The sequence below is a fragment of the Monodon monoceros genome, unplaced genomic scaffold (genome assembly GCF_005190385.1).
Source record: "Monodon monoceros isolate NGI ecotype Baffin Bay Population unplaced genomic scaffold, NGI_Narwhal_1 Super_Scaffold_13, whole genome shotgun sequence".
Taxonomy (NCBI): Eukaryota; Metazoa; Chordata; class Mammalia; order Artiodactyla; family Monodontidae; genus Monodon; species Monodon monoceros.
The window spans coordinates 22,915,005-22,928,666 of record NW_021703769.1 but is presented as its reverse complement, the minus strand read 5'-3'; the positions used below and the strand labels follow the sequence as shown (position 1 = coordinate 22,928,666).

The following is a 13,662-nucleotide window of genomic DNA, read 5'->3' as shown; positions in this document are numbered from 1 at the left end:
CATATGAGCTGAGAGCAGAATGAGGAGGAGGAGGCGGCAGCCATATCCATGTGAAAACCCAGGGGAAGAACATTCTGGGCAGAGGAAAGAGCCCAAGCAAAGATCTAAAGACAGAAGTGAGCTTGGCACGTGCAAGAGATGGGTAGAAGGCTAGAGAATGAGGGGAGAGGCAGGAGGAGAGGTTGGAGGGCAGTAGGCAGGTAGGGAGTCAGACCATGTGGGGCCCCAGGCTGTGGTAGGAGTTAACATTTTCTCCTAAGTGCAACGGGCAGCCAGTGAGGGGTGTTAACAACTCACGGAGCCATTTCCCCGGCAGGTAGGAGTGGTGAGCGAATGGGTAGATCTGCCCACCCCCTGGTCCACGAGTCCTGGCTGCTGAGGGTTAGCTAAGAGTCTCTGTAGGCTCTCTTTGTTCCTTAGGCTCCAGGAGAATGCTGAGGTGTAGGCTGAGGCAGGGGAGGTCTCCCCTGACTGAAGTGTGTCAAAGGTCCCTTGGAGCTCAGGGAGCCCCATTATTGACTTGGGGGCGTGGTCAATGAACAGCGGAGGTAGTATGATCAGTAGCTGGGGATACAGGCCTTGGCATGTAACAAATCTAGGTAATAATCCTGCCTGAATGTCATCATCTGTCAAAGGGGATAATAATCGTGCCTCGCTTCTTTAGGTAAAGATTCAATGAGACGGTGTGTGTAAGTTGCCTATCCCGATGCCTGGCACACAGGAAGCACTCATTACATGTCAGCCACTATTGTATGGGGAGTGGGAAAGTGTGAAAGCAGGAGTGTGGGGAGTTGCCTGCTAGCCCCTGGGGGAAACTGCTGGGCCCTCTGTGTCACTTTGGCTCTCTCTTTCCAGGGTCACTTCCCTCCAAGGGCCATTCAGATCACGCAGAAGAAGCCCGCTTGGAGGGCAGAGCGCGAGATCCAGTCCCTCTGTAACCTCCTGCAGGTTCTGGATAGTTACCGGAACTACTCGGAGCCCCTGCAGATGCTCCTGGCCAAGGTCATGCGCTTTGAACGGTCAGTGAGGGGCACATCCCTTGGCCCCTGGGCTGGGGCTGGGCTGGGCAGGGCAAGAAGGGCCCGGCTGCAAAGGCCACGGCGGGTCTACCAGCCCCTCTGCGGGGTGTCAGCCGTGCGAAACCTGTCACTTCACCTTGGTGCTCACCATTATGACTGCAGCCCACTGTGTCTCAGCCATTCATTGAGAATCTACCCAGAATTAAGGAGTCACTGAGCCTGGAGAGGACCTGGTTGGAACCTCAGAAAGGATCTAGTCTAATTCCCTCATTTTTCAGATGAGGAAACTGAGGCTCGGGGGGGAAATAAGTCATCCTAGTTCACCCAGAAAATAAGTAGCAGGGCCGAGACTCAAATCCAGGCCCTAAAAGCCAGAAGGGATCACAGATGAGGTACTACATCCAGGTAGGAACAACTAGGGCAAGAGTCTGTGAACTTGGATGAGAAAAAATATTATATCTGTATTTTCGTTAACCTCTGAAATTTATAGTTTCCTTCAGTCATGAATGTAGGTAACAAACCACTGCATACTATTTATTTATCTGGCTGTGTCAGGTCTTAGTTGTGGCATGCAGGGTCTTTCGTTGCAGCGTGCAGGCTTCCCTCTAGTTGTGGCATGCGGGTTTAGTTGCCCTGTGGCATGTGGGATCTTAGTTCCCTGACCAGGGATCGAACCCGCATCCCCTGCATTGGGAGGTGGATTCTTAACCACTGGACCACCTGGGAAGTCCCTGTATAATTTTTTTATAAATAAAAAAATACAGGTATTATAACATATTCAAGTTGCTGCAGATTTCTCAAAAGATAATTTATATTTATCACATCTTTGAAATGATGGTAGTTATTAGATCTGCTGCTGGCTCTTGTTTTTCAGTGCCTTAATAAAGAGGCACATATATTGCTATATCACAAACTTGGTTTTTTCTTAACTGTAATTCTAATGTATATTAGTTTATACATTTAAAACATTGTTCTGTGAAACCTTCACCAGATTGTCAACTGGTCCATGACACACACAGAAAGGGACCTTGTAAATCCCTTGTAGTAGAGAAGCCCAAGGGGTACATGTGAAAATAGTTATTTCCAGGACATTTCAGTGGCCTCAGGGGGGCAGCCTAGCAGAATATTTGAGGTAAGACCTGTCTTGAAATCTAAGATGTAAGGTCACTATAGGTTTGTGCCCTATCTTCCTTCATAGCGGTCACAGTCTAAGACATAACCACAACTAACTACGGATTGCAGACGACTCTTTATGACCCACGCAGGGTCTGTTTCACAAGTAATAAGCCAGGAGGAGGTAACCTTCCAGCTAGCTTGGCCAAGGGAGTTTCACAGAAGAGGTGGCATTTGAACAGGTAGATTTGACAAGTGGAGGTGTAGACGGGACATTCCAGGCAGAGGGAACCATCTGCTTTGTTCTAGCCCAGTAAAGAAGAGAGGGAGTCACTGCTGTCTGCTTTTTTTTTGTGGCCTCTCCCGTTGCGGAGCACAGGCTCCGGACGCGCAGGCTCAGTGGCCACGGCTCACGGGCCCTGCCGCTCCACGGCATGTGGGATCTTCCCGGACCGGGGCACGAACCCGTGTCCCCTGCATCGGCAGGTGGACTCTCAACCACTGCGTCACCAGGGAAGCCCCCACTGCTCTCTTAAAGTAAGATTCTATAGCAGGCAGAATGGCGTCACAGAAAGAAAAAGAGTCACAGGCTTAGAAGCTCTGGAATTTAATGCCCCATCTGCTGTGTGACCTCAGGCAAGCCACTTAACCTTTCTGAGCCTAGTATCCCCATGAGTGATATAAAGATAATAGTATGAATTTTACAGGCTTTTTGTGAACATCAGGAGGTGGTAATTGTTAAAGCCCTCCGCTAGTTGCTGATTACTATTTCTGGGACTGGGAATTAGCAGATTAGATAGAATTCTTCCACTCGCAAGCGACAGAAAACCCAGCCTAAGGGAATTCATTGGTGGCTCATGTATCTGAAAGTCCTGGGATAGTTCTCCAGCTTCAGGCTCAGCTGGATTCAGGGGCTCAGTGTCACCAGGACCCACGTTTGTGTCTGTCTCTCTCCATCTCTTGGCACTTCATTTGCATAAGCAGCTTATGCAAATGCAAATGCAAAGGAGAGTCTCTGTCTGAGACTCTCCCTTCATGGTGGCAAGCTGGCTGCTACAGCCACAGCTCCAAACTTCTAGCTTTCCAGGTTCAGTCCATTGGGAAGGAGAAAATACCTCTTCCCAGTCAAGTCAGAGCCTTGGGATTAGTTCTTTCTGAGCCAGGGTGATCTCATTTGAATCACCAGTGGGTTAGTGATGTTCTAATTGTCTAAGAGTCAAGAAAAGGTGTTTCCCCCAAGTAAAATCAGGGTGCAGTTGGTGGAAAAAGTGACCAGGTGCTTGGCAGAGAAAACAACAGATATCTGCTGTATGAGATATCTCTTCACTCCCAAAATGTAGGTTATGGTCTCTGAGGGTCTACCCTGGAATGAAGGCTGGCCTGTGCTCTCTTGTCCCCAAAGTGTTACTTCCTGGCTGAATATGCTTGCCTTCTCCCATCTAGTCATTGTCACCTGGGCTGTGGCCTCTTTCCTCTATTGATAAAGCCTCTGGTTTGTACATTGTCCTGTCTGATGGAGCTTACTGTTCTTTCTTTGAATATGCCAGGCCTCCAGCCATCTCTGTGCTTTTGGACATGGTGGTCCCTCTGCCTACGACACTCTTCCATCTCTCTGGCCACCTGGATGACTCTAGCCACCATCCTAGAGCCTTCTCTGGCCTTCCTAAACTGGGTTAAGTGCCCTTTCTCTCTGCTTCTGAATTAGCCTGTGCCTTACCTCTTTTAAAGCATTTTTAAACCTTATTTACTTCTTGTATTTGACCATAATTTTGAGAACAAAATTTGTATTTTTTATCACTACATCTGTTAGACACCATTGGTATTTGTCTAACTTATTGAATGAATGAAGTGAATAAATACTAAAAGAAGTGAGATTTGATTTGAACTTGCATTTGAAATACAGAAACTATCCTCCTCTGAGCTTAAGAACTGTTAGTTTGCTCTGAACCTGGGTACCTCTGCCCTAAAGGGTCCCAGCTGGATAGTGAGCTATTAGGGATCATAATAAGATCATTTATCCATCTCTTTCTACGTATGCTCATCTGCATTTTACAGACAAGAGTAACTGAGGCTCAGAGAGGGGATATGAGTTGCCTAGTGTCCCACAGCTAAGGGCAAAACCAGGATTTGGATCCTGGTCTCACTCTAAAGCCAGTGCTCATAATCATTTAGCTACTCATCCATTGCTTCCAGCATTTGTTCATTCATTTATTCAACAACTGCTCATTGCCTAAGCAGACTGACAAAGGCTCTGCTCTGCGGCAGCTTCCTCTAATGGAGGTGGGCGGCTGGACAAATGTTAGTGAAGGGGTCAAGCTTGGTGGGGATGGGGCTGGGCTGTTCTGAGGTCCCTTCTAGTCCCAGTCTGTGCTTTCATACTCCAGAGCAGAGAGCACGGCCCGTCCAGATCTCCTCCCCCTAGGGACCAGACCCTGTGTTGCTACCAGGTCAACTGGCCATGGTCTTTTCCCAGGTTTGGTCGCAGGCGTGTGATCGTCAGGAAGGGCCAGAGGGCCAACAGCTTTTATTTTATCTACCTGGGCACGGTGGCCGTGACCGAGGACGAAGATGGCAGCAGTGCCTTCCTGGACCCCCACCCGACGTTGCTGCAAAAGGGCAGCTGTTTTGGGGTAAGCACGGGGGACGGGTCTGCGTTCCTGGGGTGGGGTTCGGGGTGTGACAGGACTCCTGCTACAGCCTCTAGGCCAGGCCCAGTCCTGCCTTTCGCTCTGTGCAGTCACTGCGCTGTTGTGGGTCACAGAGCCCTTACCTGTCAAATGCTGATCGAGTTGGAGCCAGTGATGTCCAAGTCCCACCACTTCGTCTGTGATGTTTAAGGAGTATGTTCCCTCTATAACCCCCTAGAGGTGCAGTGACTCCTCAGCAAGGCCTCTCCAGCTTCCTTTCTCTGCCCTGGTCAAGCCAGTTGCCTCTTTTTCCACAGGCAGCATATTAAGAGGGAGGGGCGTGGGCCCATAGAAGCAGGGAGTGAGCAGGGGCACAGGACGGTCCAGGGAACCTGCAGTCTGGGGAGGAGAGATTTCTCAGGGGAGATGGAAGCAGGGAAGAGGTGGTCAGGGCTGCGGGCAGAACGCCAGGGGTGACCTCTCACTTGTCTTTGCCCCTGTCTACCCAACAGGAAATGGGCTTTCTAACTTCTTCAGTGAGGAGGGCCACCGTGGTCTGCATGGAAGAAACAGAGTTCTTGGTTGTTGACAGAGAGGATTTCCTTGCTAATAAACTGGACCAAGAAGTTAAAAAGGATGCTCAGCATCGGTTTGAATTTTTTAGGTAACTCCACCAGCATCTTCCCCCTGTGTGTCTATTAGGTGCCTTTGTCCTAGACCCAGTGGGGAACACTAGGTGCTGTTCTCTCTGCTTGGAATGCTCTTTGGTACCCACCTCCCACCCAACTTCTCCATCTAGCAAACTCCTAACATACCTTTAGGTCACAGTTCAAATATCCCTTTCTTATGGGATAGTAACAACAGGATAGCTAACATGCATTGAGCACTTGCTGGGCCAGGCAGGATGCTCAGCCCTTTGTACCACCCGTTATATCTAATCTCACATTCAACCCATGATGTTCTTTCTCTTTTTCTCCCCAGTTTACAATGAGGGAAGCAAGGCTCAGGATGGTGATGTATCCAGAATGCCTGACTCAGAGTCTCTGGGCTTCACCACCCTGCCTCACTAACCAAGCCCACCTACCCTCACTCCAGAATAGAGAGGGTGCCCCCTCAGTGCTTCTACCCTATGTTTCCATAAAGCCCCATCCAAACTGTAATTCTTGAACATATAATACTTTCATTACAGTTTATTTGTGCCATCAGACAGTAAGTAGCACAGTGGCAAGGGCAGACCTGCCTTTTTCACCATCATCATCCCTGTGTTATCACAGTGCCAGGCGCATGCAGGTGCTCATTTAATTATCTTTAGTTACTTGCCTTGAGGAAAAGAGTGAAAATCAAATGGAGCATCTGCACTGGCACTGAGAATACAGGTTGTAGGGTTGCAGGGCCATAGAGAAGCGTGTTGAGCAGAGGGGTGGGCTGGAACTGAGAGAAAGCCATCTGCATGAAGGGGCTGCAGCCCGAAAAGGGAGGGACTCGGTTCTGAAGGGAGGGGCAGTTCATTTTTTTATACAGTGGGAGAAAAATAGGACCGTGTTCTAATCTCAGCTCTTAGGCTTATCCACCATGGGACCCTAGATAGGTCACTTCACTTCTCTGGGCTTTAGTCTCCTGCACGGTAAAATGGGGATAACAATTCCTCTCTCCCGAGGTCATTGTAAGAATCAAATGAGGTGATTGTGGGAAGTGCGTGGCTCAGTCTTGGCCCAGGAGGTGCTCCTTCTGTGGTGGGCCTGCTTTCCTCCTGTGTTTCCAGACCCTTCTCCTCCTTGGGCATGGCACTGACCCTGTTCCCCTTTGATGCCCTGGACAGAACTCGGTGCTCCCTTGCCTAGGTTGAGGCCTGAATCACCCGAGGTCAGAGCTCATAATCTGTTGGAGCTGAGACGATCTAAGATGATTTTTGTTGGCAGCCCCGCGGGGCCACCTGCGAGGGAAGGGAAGCCCATGATCAGCGGTGTATGAGGTTCAAGATTGCGGAAGGGGTGGTCACTGCCGGGTGGGCCTTTCACCACAGGGCACAAACAGGCCAAAAGAGGAAAGTCCAGACTTCCCCCATTCCCAGGCCCAGGGCTGAGGATTTGAAGCCAATAGGCTGGAGGAGACAGGGGTTGGAATGAGCTGCCCAAACCAAAGGTAGGGCCTGGACTGCTGGGCTGGGGGACAGGATAGCCAGTGAGCTGAAGTGAGGAACTCTTGGGTGCTCCTTGGAATGAGAGTAGCTCAGTGGTAACAAGGTTGGCGGGGGATTCAGCCAGGAGAAGCTCCTGGAGGGAGGAGCGGAAGTGAAAGAAGCAGAGCTCCAATCACCCCGGGTGCGTCTGAGGCGCAGTGCGGGGAGCAGCTGAAGGGCAGGGCCTTGAGAAGAGGGCAGGGGAGCAAAGGACAAGTGACAGGAGATCGGCTGCAGGCCAGGCTAGCGAGCAGGGTGGGCGTGAAATCTTCCACCTCAGGCCTTTGCAAGAGCAGGAGAACATATTCCTTTTCTGGAAATTGCTAAGTGCTGAGCCCCCTTGGTGACGGAGGGCGATGAAGTCTAACAGGCTTTTCCCCTCAGGAAGATGGATCTGTTTCACTCCTGGTCCGATGAGAAGCTCTGGAAGCTCGTAATCCTGGGGAAGATAGAGAAGTTCTCATACGGGCAGCTGATCTCAAAGGACTTTGTAGAATCGTCCTCCATCGTGTTTGTGTGTAAGGTAAGAGGTCTGGGGTTGGGTGGTGAAGCTGGGAAGAGCGTGCCTAATCTAATGTCCTGTAGCCAGGTGACCGGCAGAGCCCTGGCCTTCAACACGTCTTTTTCTGAGCGCCCACATCCTACTTAAAAAGGCAAAGGAGTGTCCATTGACAGGTGAATGGATAAAGATGTGGCACATATATACAGTGGAATATTACTCAGCCATAAAGAGAAACAAAACTGAGTTGTTTGTGGTGAGGTGGATGGACCTAGAGACTGTCATACAGAGTGAAGTCAGAAAGAGAAAAATAAATACCGTATGCTAACACATATATATGGAATCTAAAAAAAAAAAGATGAACCTAGGGACAGGACAGGAATAAAGAGGCAGATGTAGATAATGGACTTGAAGACACAGGGAGGGGGAAGAGTAAGCTGGGACGAAGTGAGAGAGTGGCATGGACATACATACACTACCAAACGTAAAGTAGAGAGCTAGTGGGAAGCAGCTGCATAGCACAGGGAGATCAGCAGTGCTTTGTGACCACCTAGAGGGGTGGGATAGGGAGGGTGGGAGGGAGGGAGATGCAAGAGGGAGGGGATATGGGGTTATAGTATGCATATAGCTGATCCACTTTGTTATACAGCAGAAACTAACACACCATTGTAAAGCAATTATACTCCAATAAAGATGTTAAAAAAAAAAAAAAGACAAAGGACACACTTTGGCCTCCCTCCCTCAGAGGGTTGCTGTGAACGTTAAGATATAGCTGTTATATTACAAAGAGGGCAGGTGTGGGGAGGGTACCCCCTTCTTCAGCTCATATACATGTTTATTTACAAACAGATACATATTTAAATTATGCATTTGGCTCTTGAATTTTAATGATGCCAGGTCACTTATTTATTTATTTATTATTTCTTTTTGGCTGCATTGGGTCTTCGTTGCTGCGCACGGGCTTTCTCTACTTGCGGCAAGTGGGGGCAACTCTTCGTTGCGGTGCGCGGGCTTCTCATTGCGGTGGCTTCTCTTGTTGTGGAGCACGGGCTCTAGGCGCGCGGGCTTCGGTAGCTGTGGCACTCGGGGTCAGTAGTTGTGGCTCGCAGGCTCTAGAGCGCAGGCTCAGTAGTTGTGGCGCACGGGCTTAGTTGCTCCGTGGCATGTGGGATCTTCCCAGGCCAGGGCTCGAACCCGTGTCCCCTGCATTGGCAGGCGGATTCTTAACCACTGCGCCACCAGGGAAATTTCCAGATCACGTTTTATAATTATAATCTCTAAATTGTAAAAGTAATACGACCACATTATACAACTTTCCAGGAAGAGGGACAAATGAACTCATTACCACAGAATAGATTTCCAAAATTGAAATTGCTTAGCATCACCATTTTTATGACTCTTGGAACAAACTGCTTTTCACAAGGAGGGATCCACTTTCTCTAGCTCCCAGCATCACACAACTTTGCGAGTGCCACCAACCTCAGCCGTCATTCTTTCAAAAGTTTTAAAATTTAATATGTGGCAATTACTGCCTCACTGAGGATTTAACTTATGTTTTTTTCTGATTACTAGTGAGATTAATCATGTTTGTTTACTATCTGAATTTTGTGTTTTGTAAATTGCTTTATGTCCTTTGCCCCCTGCTCTGTAGGTTGATAATGAAAAGAAAATTTAAGGAGGTTGATATTGTCATTATTCCCATTTTACAGAGGTGGAAAGGAAGGTTAGGTGGCTTGTTCAAGGTCACGCAGTTGTTGAGGGGCAGAGGCAGGGTTCGACCCAGGTCTGTCTGACCCCAAAACTCTTCTTCCCAGAAGCTGGGACTTGGGATTTGAGTTGACCTTTCCATCAGTTGTTGACCCTGCTCACATCCTAAGTAGTTCATCATCATCACCAAGAGTCACTATTTTTTTGAGGCTCTTTGCTCCTGTGCTAGGAGTGCTACTAACATCATTCATCTTTTTTTGTTTATTTTGGAATAGGTAGTACTTCACATGGTTCAAAATTCAAAACGTTCACAAGAGTGATGTCTCCCTCCCCTCTCTCTCTCCCAGAGTATCCCTCCCCAGGGACCACCACCAGCACCAGTTTCTATGTCTCTGTCCTCCACATGTTCTCCCTCTATACAGGCAAATGCGTGTGTATATGTTTTTTCCTTCTTTTTCATAAGTGGTGTTATCCTATACAGACTGTTCTGCACTTTGTTGTTTCATTTAAGAGTATTTCTGTAGGTTGTTCCATATCAGTACATAAGGAACTCATTCATTCTCTTTTACCACTCATGAGTATTTTACTGTATGGTTGCGCTTTATTTTTTTATATGTTTATTGGAGTATAATTGCTTTACAATGTTGTGTTAGTTTCTGCTGTACAGCAAAATAAATCAGCTGTATGTATACATATATCCCCATATCCCCTCCCTCTTGCGTCTCCCTCCCACCCTCCCTATCCCACCCCTCTAGGTCATCACAAAGCATCGAGCTGATCTCCCTGTGCTATGAAGCAGCTTCCCACTAGCCATCCATTTTAAGTCTGGCAGTGTATATATGTCACTGCTACGCTCTCACTTTGTCCCCGCTTCCCCTTCCCCCTCAGTGTCCTCAAGACCATTCTCTACGTCTGCGTATTTATTCCTGCCCTGCCACTAGGTTCATCAGTACTGTTTTTTTAGATTCCATATGTATGGTTGTACTTTAACCGGTTCCCTAATTGATGGATATTTAGCTTATCTCAACGTTTGCTATTTCAAACAGTGCTTTGATGAATAACTGTGTACCTAGTACCATTCTATCATAAATCTTCACTGTAGCTCTACCAGGAGGATATTATTATTCCAAGTTTGCAGATGAAGAAGTTGAAGCTAAGATGCCTTAAGAAAGGCCACGTAGCTAGTAAGTGGCAGAGCCAGAATTCTGCCCCAAGACTCCCATATTTAATATCTCCTGTATACCTGTTGCCACCACAGACATTTGCCAGGTTTTTGCCAAGATCATGACACAGTGGCCCAGGCTCTGGAGGGATACAAAGGTGGAAAAGATTGGTTTTCTGGGGCTTCCCTGGTGGCACAGTGGTTAAGGATCTGCCTGCCAATGCAGGGGACACGGTTCGAGCCCTGGTCCGGGAAGATCCCACATGCCACGGAGCAGTTAGCCCGTGCACCACAACTACTGAGCCTGTGCTCTAGAGCCCGCGAGCCACAATTACTGAGCCCGAGTGCCACAACTACTGAAGCCCGCGCGCCTAGAGCCTGTGCTCTGCAACAGGAGAAGCCACCGCAATGAGAAGCCCATGCACCGCAACAAAGAGTAGTCCCCGCTTGCCGCAACTAGAGGAAAGCCCATGCGCAGCAACGAAGACCCAACGCAGCCAAAAATAAAATAAATTTATATATTAAAAAAAAAAGAAAATATTGGTTCTCTCTCCTTATATATCTTCTCTACTAGATTCTGAGTGTAGACAAAGTTGTCAATGCCGACTACCAAGTGATTAGTACAAACTCTGTGAATTACAAGAATTCAGGATGGGGAACTCTCGAAAGGCTGAAGCCTCCAAAGAGGGCTTCCTGGAGGACGTGAGGTGGAGATGAGCATTGAAGTATTGGGCCCTTAGACAAAAGTAGGGGGCAAGATTGGTTGTGTGCTGGAGCTGGCTCTTCCTGGCCTGAGAGAGCTGATTGTTAAGTTCTCAGGAATTTTGCAAGTCAGTACACATGATAATTATTAAAAATTAAATTATATAAACCTACAATTAACTATTGAAAACAAGGGTAATAACTACTGAAAAACTTATCATTTCCTGGATTTATTGCATTTTACTATTATCTATGCTCTTGAAGTTACTTTTGCCCATCGTATCCATATGGTGGAAATCTCTACCATTGTGCACATCTCTTCTCAGTTCCACGTGCAGTGACTTCCCATTGGTAGCTGAAGATCGACCATGGTGGGAATATGTACACACACAATGGAAATAGGCAGACGCTCTAAGTCAGGTCTTGATTTATGGCTTTGCTGATTGTCTTAAGAAAGCTATAGAGAAAATGTTTATAATGCAGATTAAATTTCAGAGTGGACTGGGTCTGTAGCCATTACATTGTAAAGAGCAGAAAATTAAGGAAATGTTTTCCAGTATTTAAAAATGACTCATCATAGATTCATCATAGAAGTTGTATAATTGATGAACAGGTGAAGTTCTGATAGACATAGTGTTAAAGCTAAAAGAGGTTTTAATTTAATGAATATAATTTATAAGAGGGTGAGAAATAGTTTACCAGTAGAGTACAAGTCAGACTTAATAATATTAAATTTATAGATTGGGATGCAAATCCATTTGTCAAATTATGGTTGAATTGTGACTATAGACTAGCCACTGATATGAGTTCAGCCAAAGTCAATAAAAGCATTCTGTGAGAATCGATTGGCTATATGGAATTTCCAATAAGAGTGTGGTATATTTTATTATTATTTATAAATTGTGTGTAACATACCATTCATAACAGTAAAATGTATAGATGTGCATACATTTTACCCAAGAGCCGGTTGTTTCAGCATCACCAGGGATGTGTTTGTGTTGTGATTTTTGGGTTCAGTCCCAGAGAACAGTCAAGTCTAGCTAATGCAAGCAGGAAGGGATTTACTGCGGGATGTTAAATGGCTAACAGATTTACTGGTGAGGGGAGACCTGAAGAAACAGGCTCGACTGAAAATGACTCCCAAACGACTCCAAATCAGAGTTCAGAACTGGACTGTCACTGGTGCTGCTGCTTCTGCCAAGTTCAGGAAGCCACCGTCTCCACTAGCAAAGTGGATGTCCCACAGTTCCAAAACCAAGCCTTGCCCAGGTGTACTGGATTGGTGGAACCCAAATCACATCCAGAGCCTTAGCTTCAAGGTACCTTGGGAAATGTAGTGTTTGGTTTCCAGCCTCTACACACTAACACTAAAAGGGGATTGGATGCACAGGATCTGACCCAGAGGAGGGCGAGGATGAGGATGAGACCCTTGCCAGTGGAGGGGGGAAGAGTTTGATAAGTTTGGAGAATCCTGATGGTCATGTGAGGAGAGGTGGGAGAAAGCCTAGAAGAGAAACTAGTGGTGGAGAGCCCTGAAGGCCAACCTGAATAATTGGCCATTCTTTCTCCCCCTGATATCTGCTTCCTCTTTCCTAAAATATCTTGCCTCCAAAGCCAAGAATGCCATGTGTCTGCAAATTTAACTCTAAGCTCTTTTGATACTGTATAACCAGAAAAGATGGGGGAGATGAGCAGTAAGGGATATAAATTCAAGACTTTCTTTACTCAGTATGATGGTTACATCCTGACCAGCAGAATGTTCTTAATCTGGTTTAGCCTTCATTTCTTTATCTGTAAAATGGGACTGTGTGCTTACTTCATAAAGTCTGTGAGGATGAGATTAGCTCAGCACATGCTCACTCACCTCAGTCACCCTCTAACCCAGTGGTTCTCAAAGTGTTGTCACTGGACCAGCAGCGACACCTGGGAACTCATTAGAAATGCAAATTCTCGGGCCCACCCAAGAGCTATTAAACCCAAAACTCTGGGAGAAGGGGCTCAGTAATCTGTGTTCTGACAACACTGACATCTGCTTCTGGGTGGTTCTGATGTGCACTAAAGCTGGAGGACCCCTGATCTAAGGGAAGAGTTTTCAAATTTTGGTAAGCATGGCAGAGTCCTGCCTCACCCCAGAAATTCTGCTTCATTAACTCTGGAAATCTGCATCTGAATAAGCATCACAGGTGATTTCTAATGCTTGAACTTCATTCTGAGAAAAATAATACAGATGTCACAAAGTGACAGCAGGTAGAGAGCCTCTTGCCTAGCAGATGAGTTGGTTTATCCCTTGCAGTGTTTTGCTAAAACCTGATTTAATTGTTAATGCGAAGATTCTATATAAAAGTTCTGATTTCTGGCTTCTTTTGAATATTCAGAAGATCAGGCTATGTTCTGGTGTGGCTCCTCTGGCTGGAGTTGAAGTTCACCTGCCACCTCTAAAGGGACTGCTCTTTTTTTCTCATTTTAATTTCCCGCCTGACCAGCTGCTTAAATGTTCATCTGCTAAAAACAGTTGTCCCGACTCCTGTAGTTTACTGATATTGCCACTAGAGGGAGAAATCAGCATCGGGTGGCTGTGCGTCCTTGGGGTCACGGCAAAGTTGGAGAACATGATTTCTGCTAGCATTGCAAACATAAGTAATGCCCATAATCAA

The 13,662-nt window shown here is 46.9% G+C and overlaps 1 protein-coding gene across 1 annotated transcript in view; it reads left to right on the top strand.

Annotated features, from left to right (window-relative positions):
• Positions 1–13,662, top strand: part of CNBD2 (cyclic nucleotide binding domain containing 2) — a 67,663-nt gene that overhangs the window by 21,481 nt on the left and 32,520 nt on the right. The window contains exons 5-8 of the mRNA XM_029222395.1: positions 856–1,019; positions 4,606–4,762; positions 5,272–5,423; positions 7,323–7,461. Of these exons, the coding sequence (XP_029078228.1) occupies positions 856–1,019; positions 4,606–4,762; positions 5,272–5,423; positions 7,323–7,461 (612 nt within the window). The remainder of the gene's footprint in view (positions 1–855; positions 1,020–4,605; positions 4,763–5,271; positions 5,424–7,322; positions 7,462–13,662) is intronic.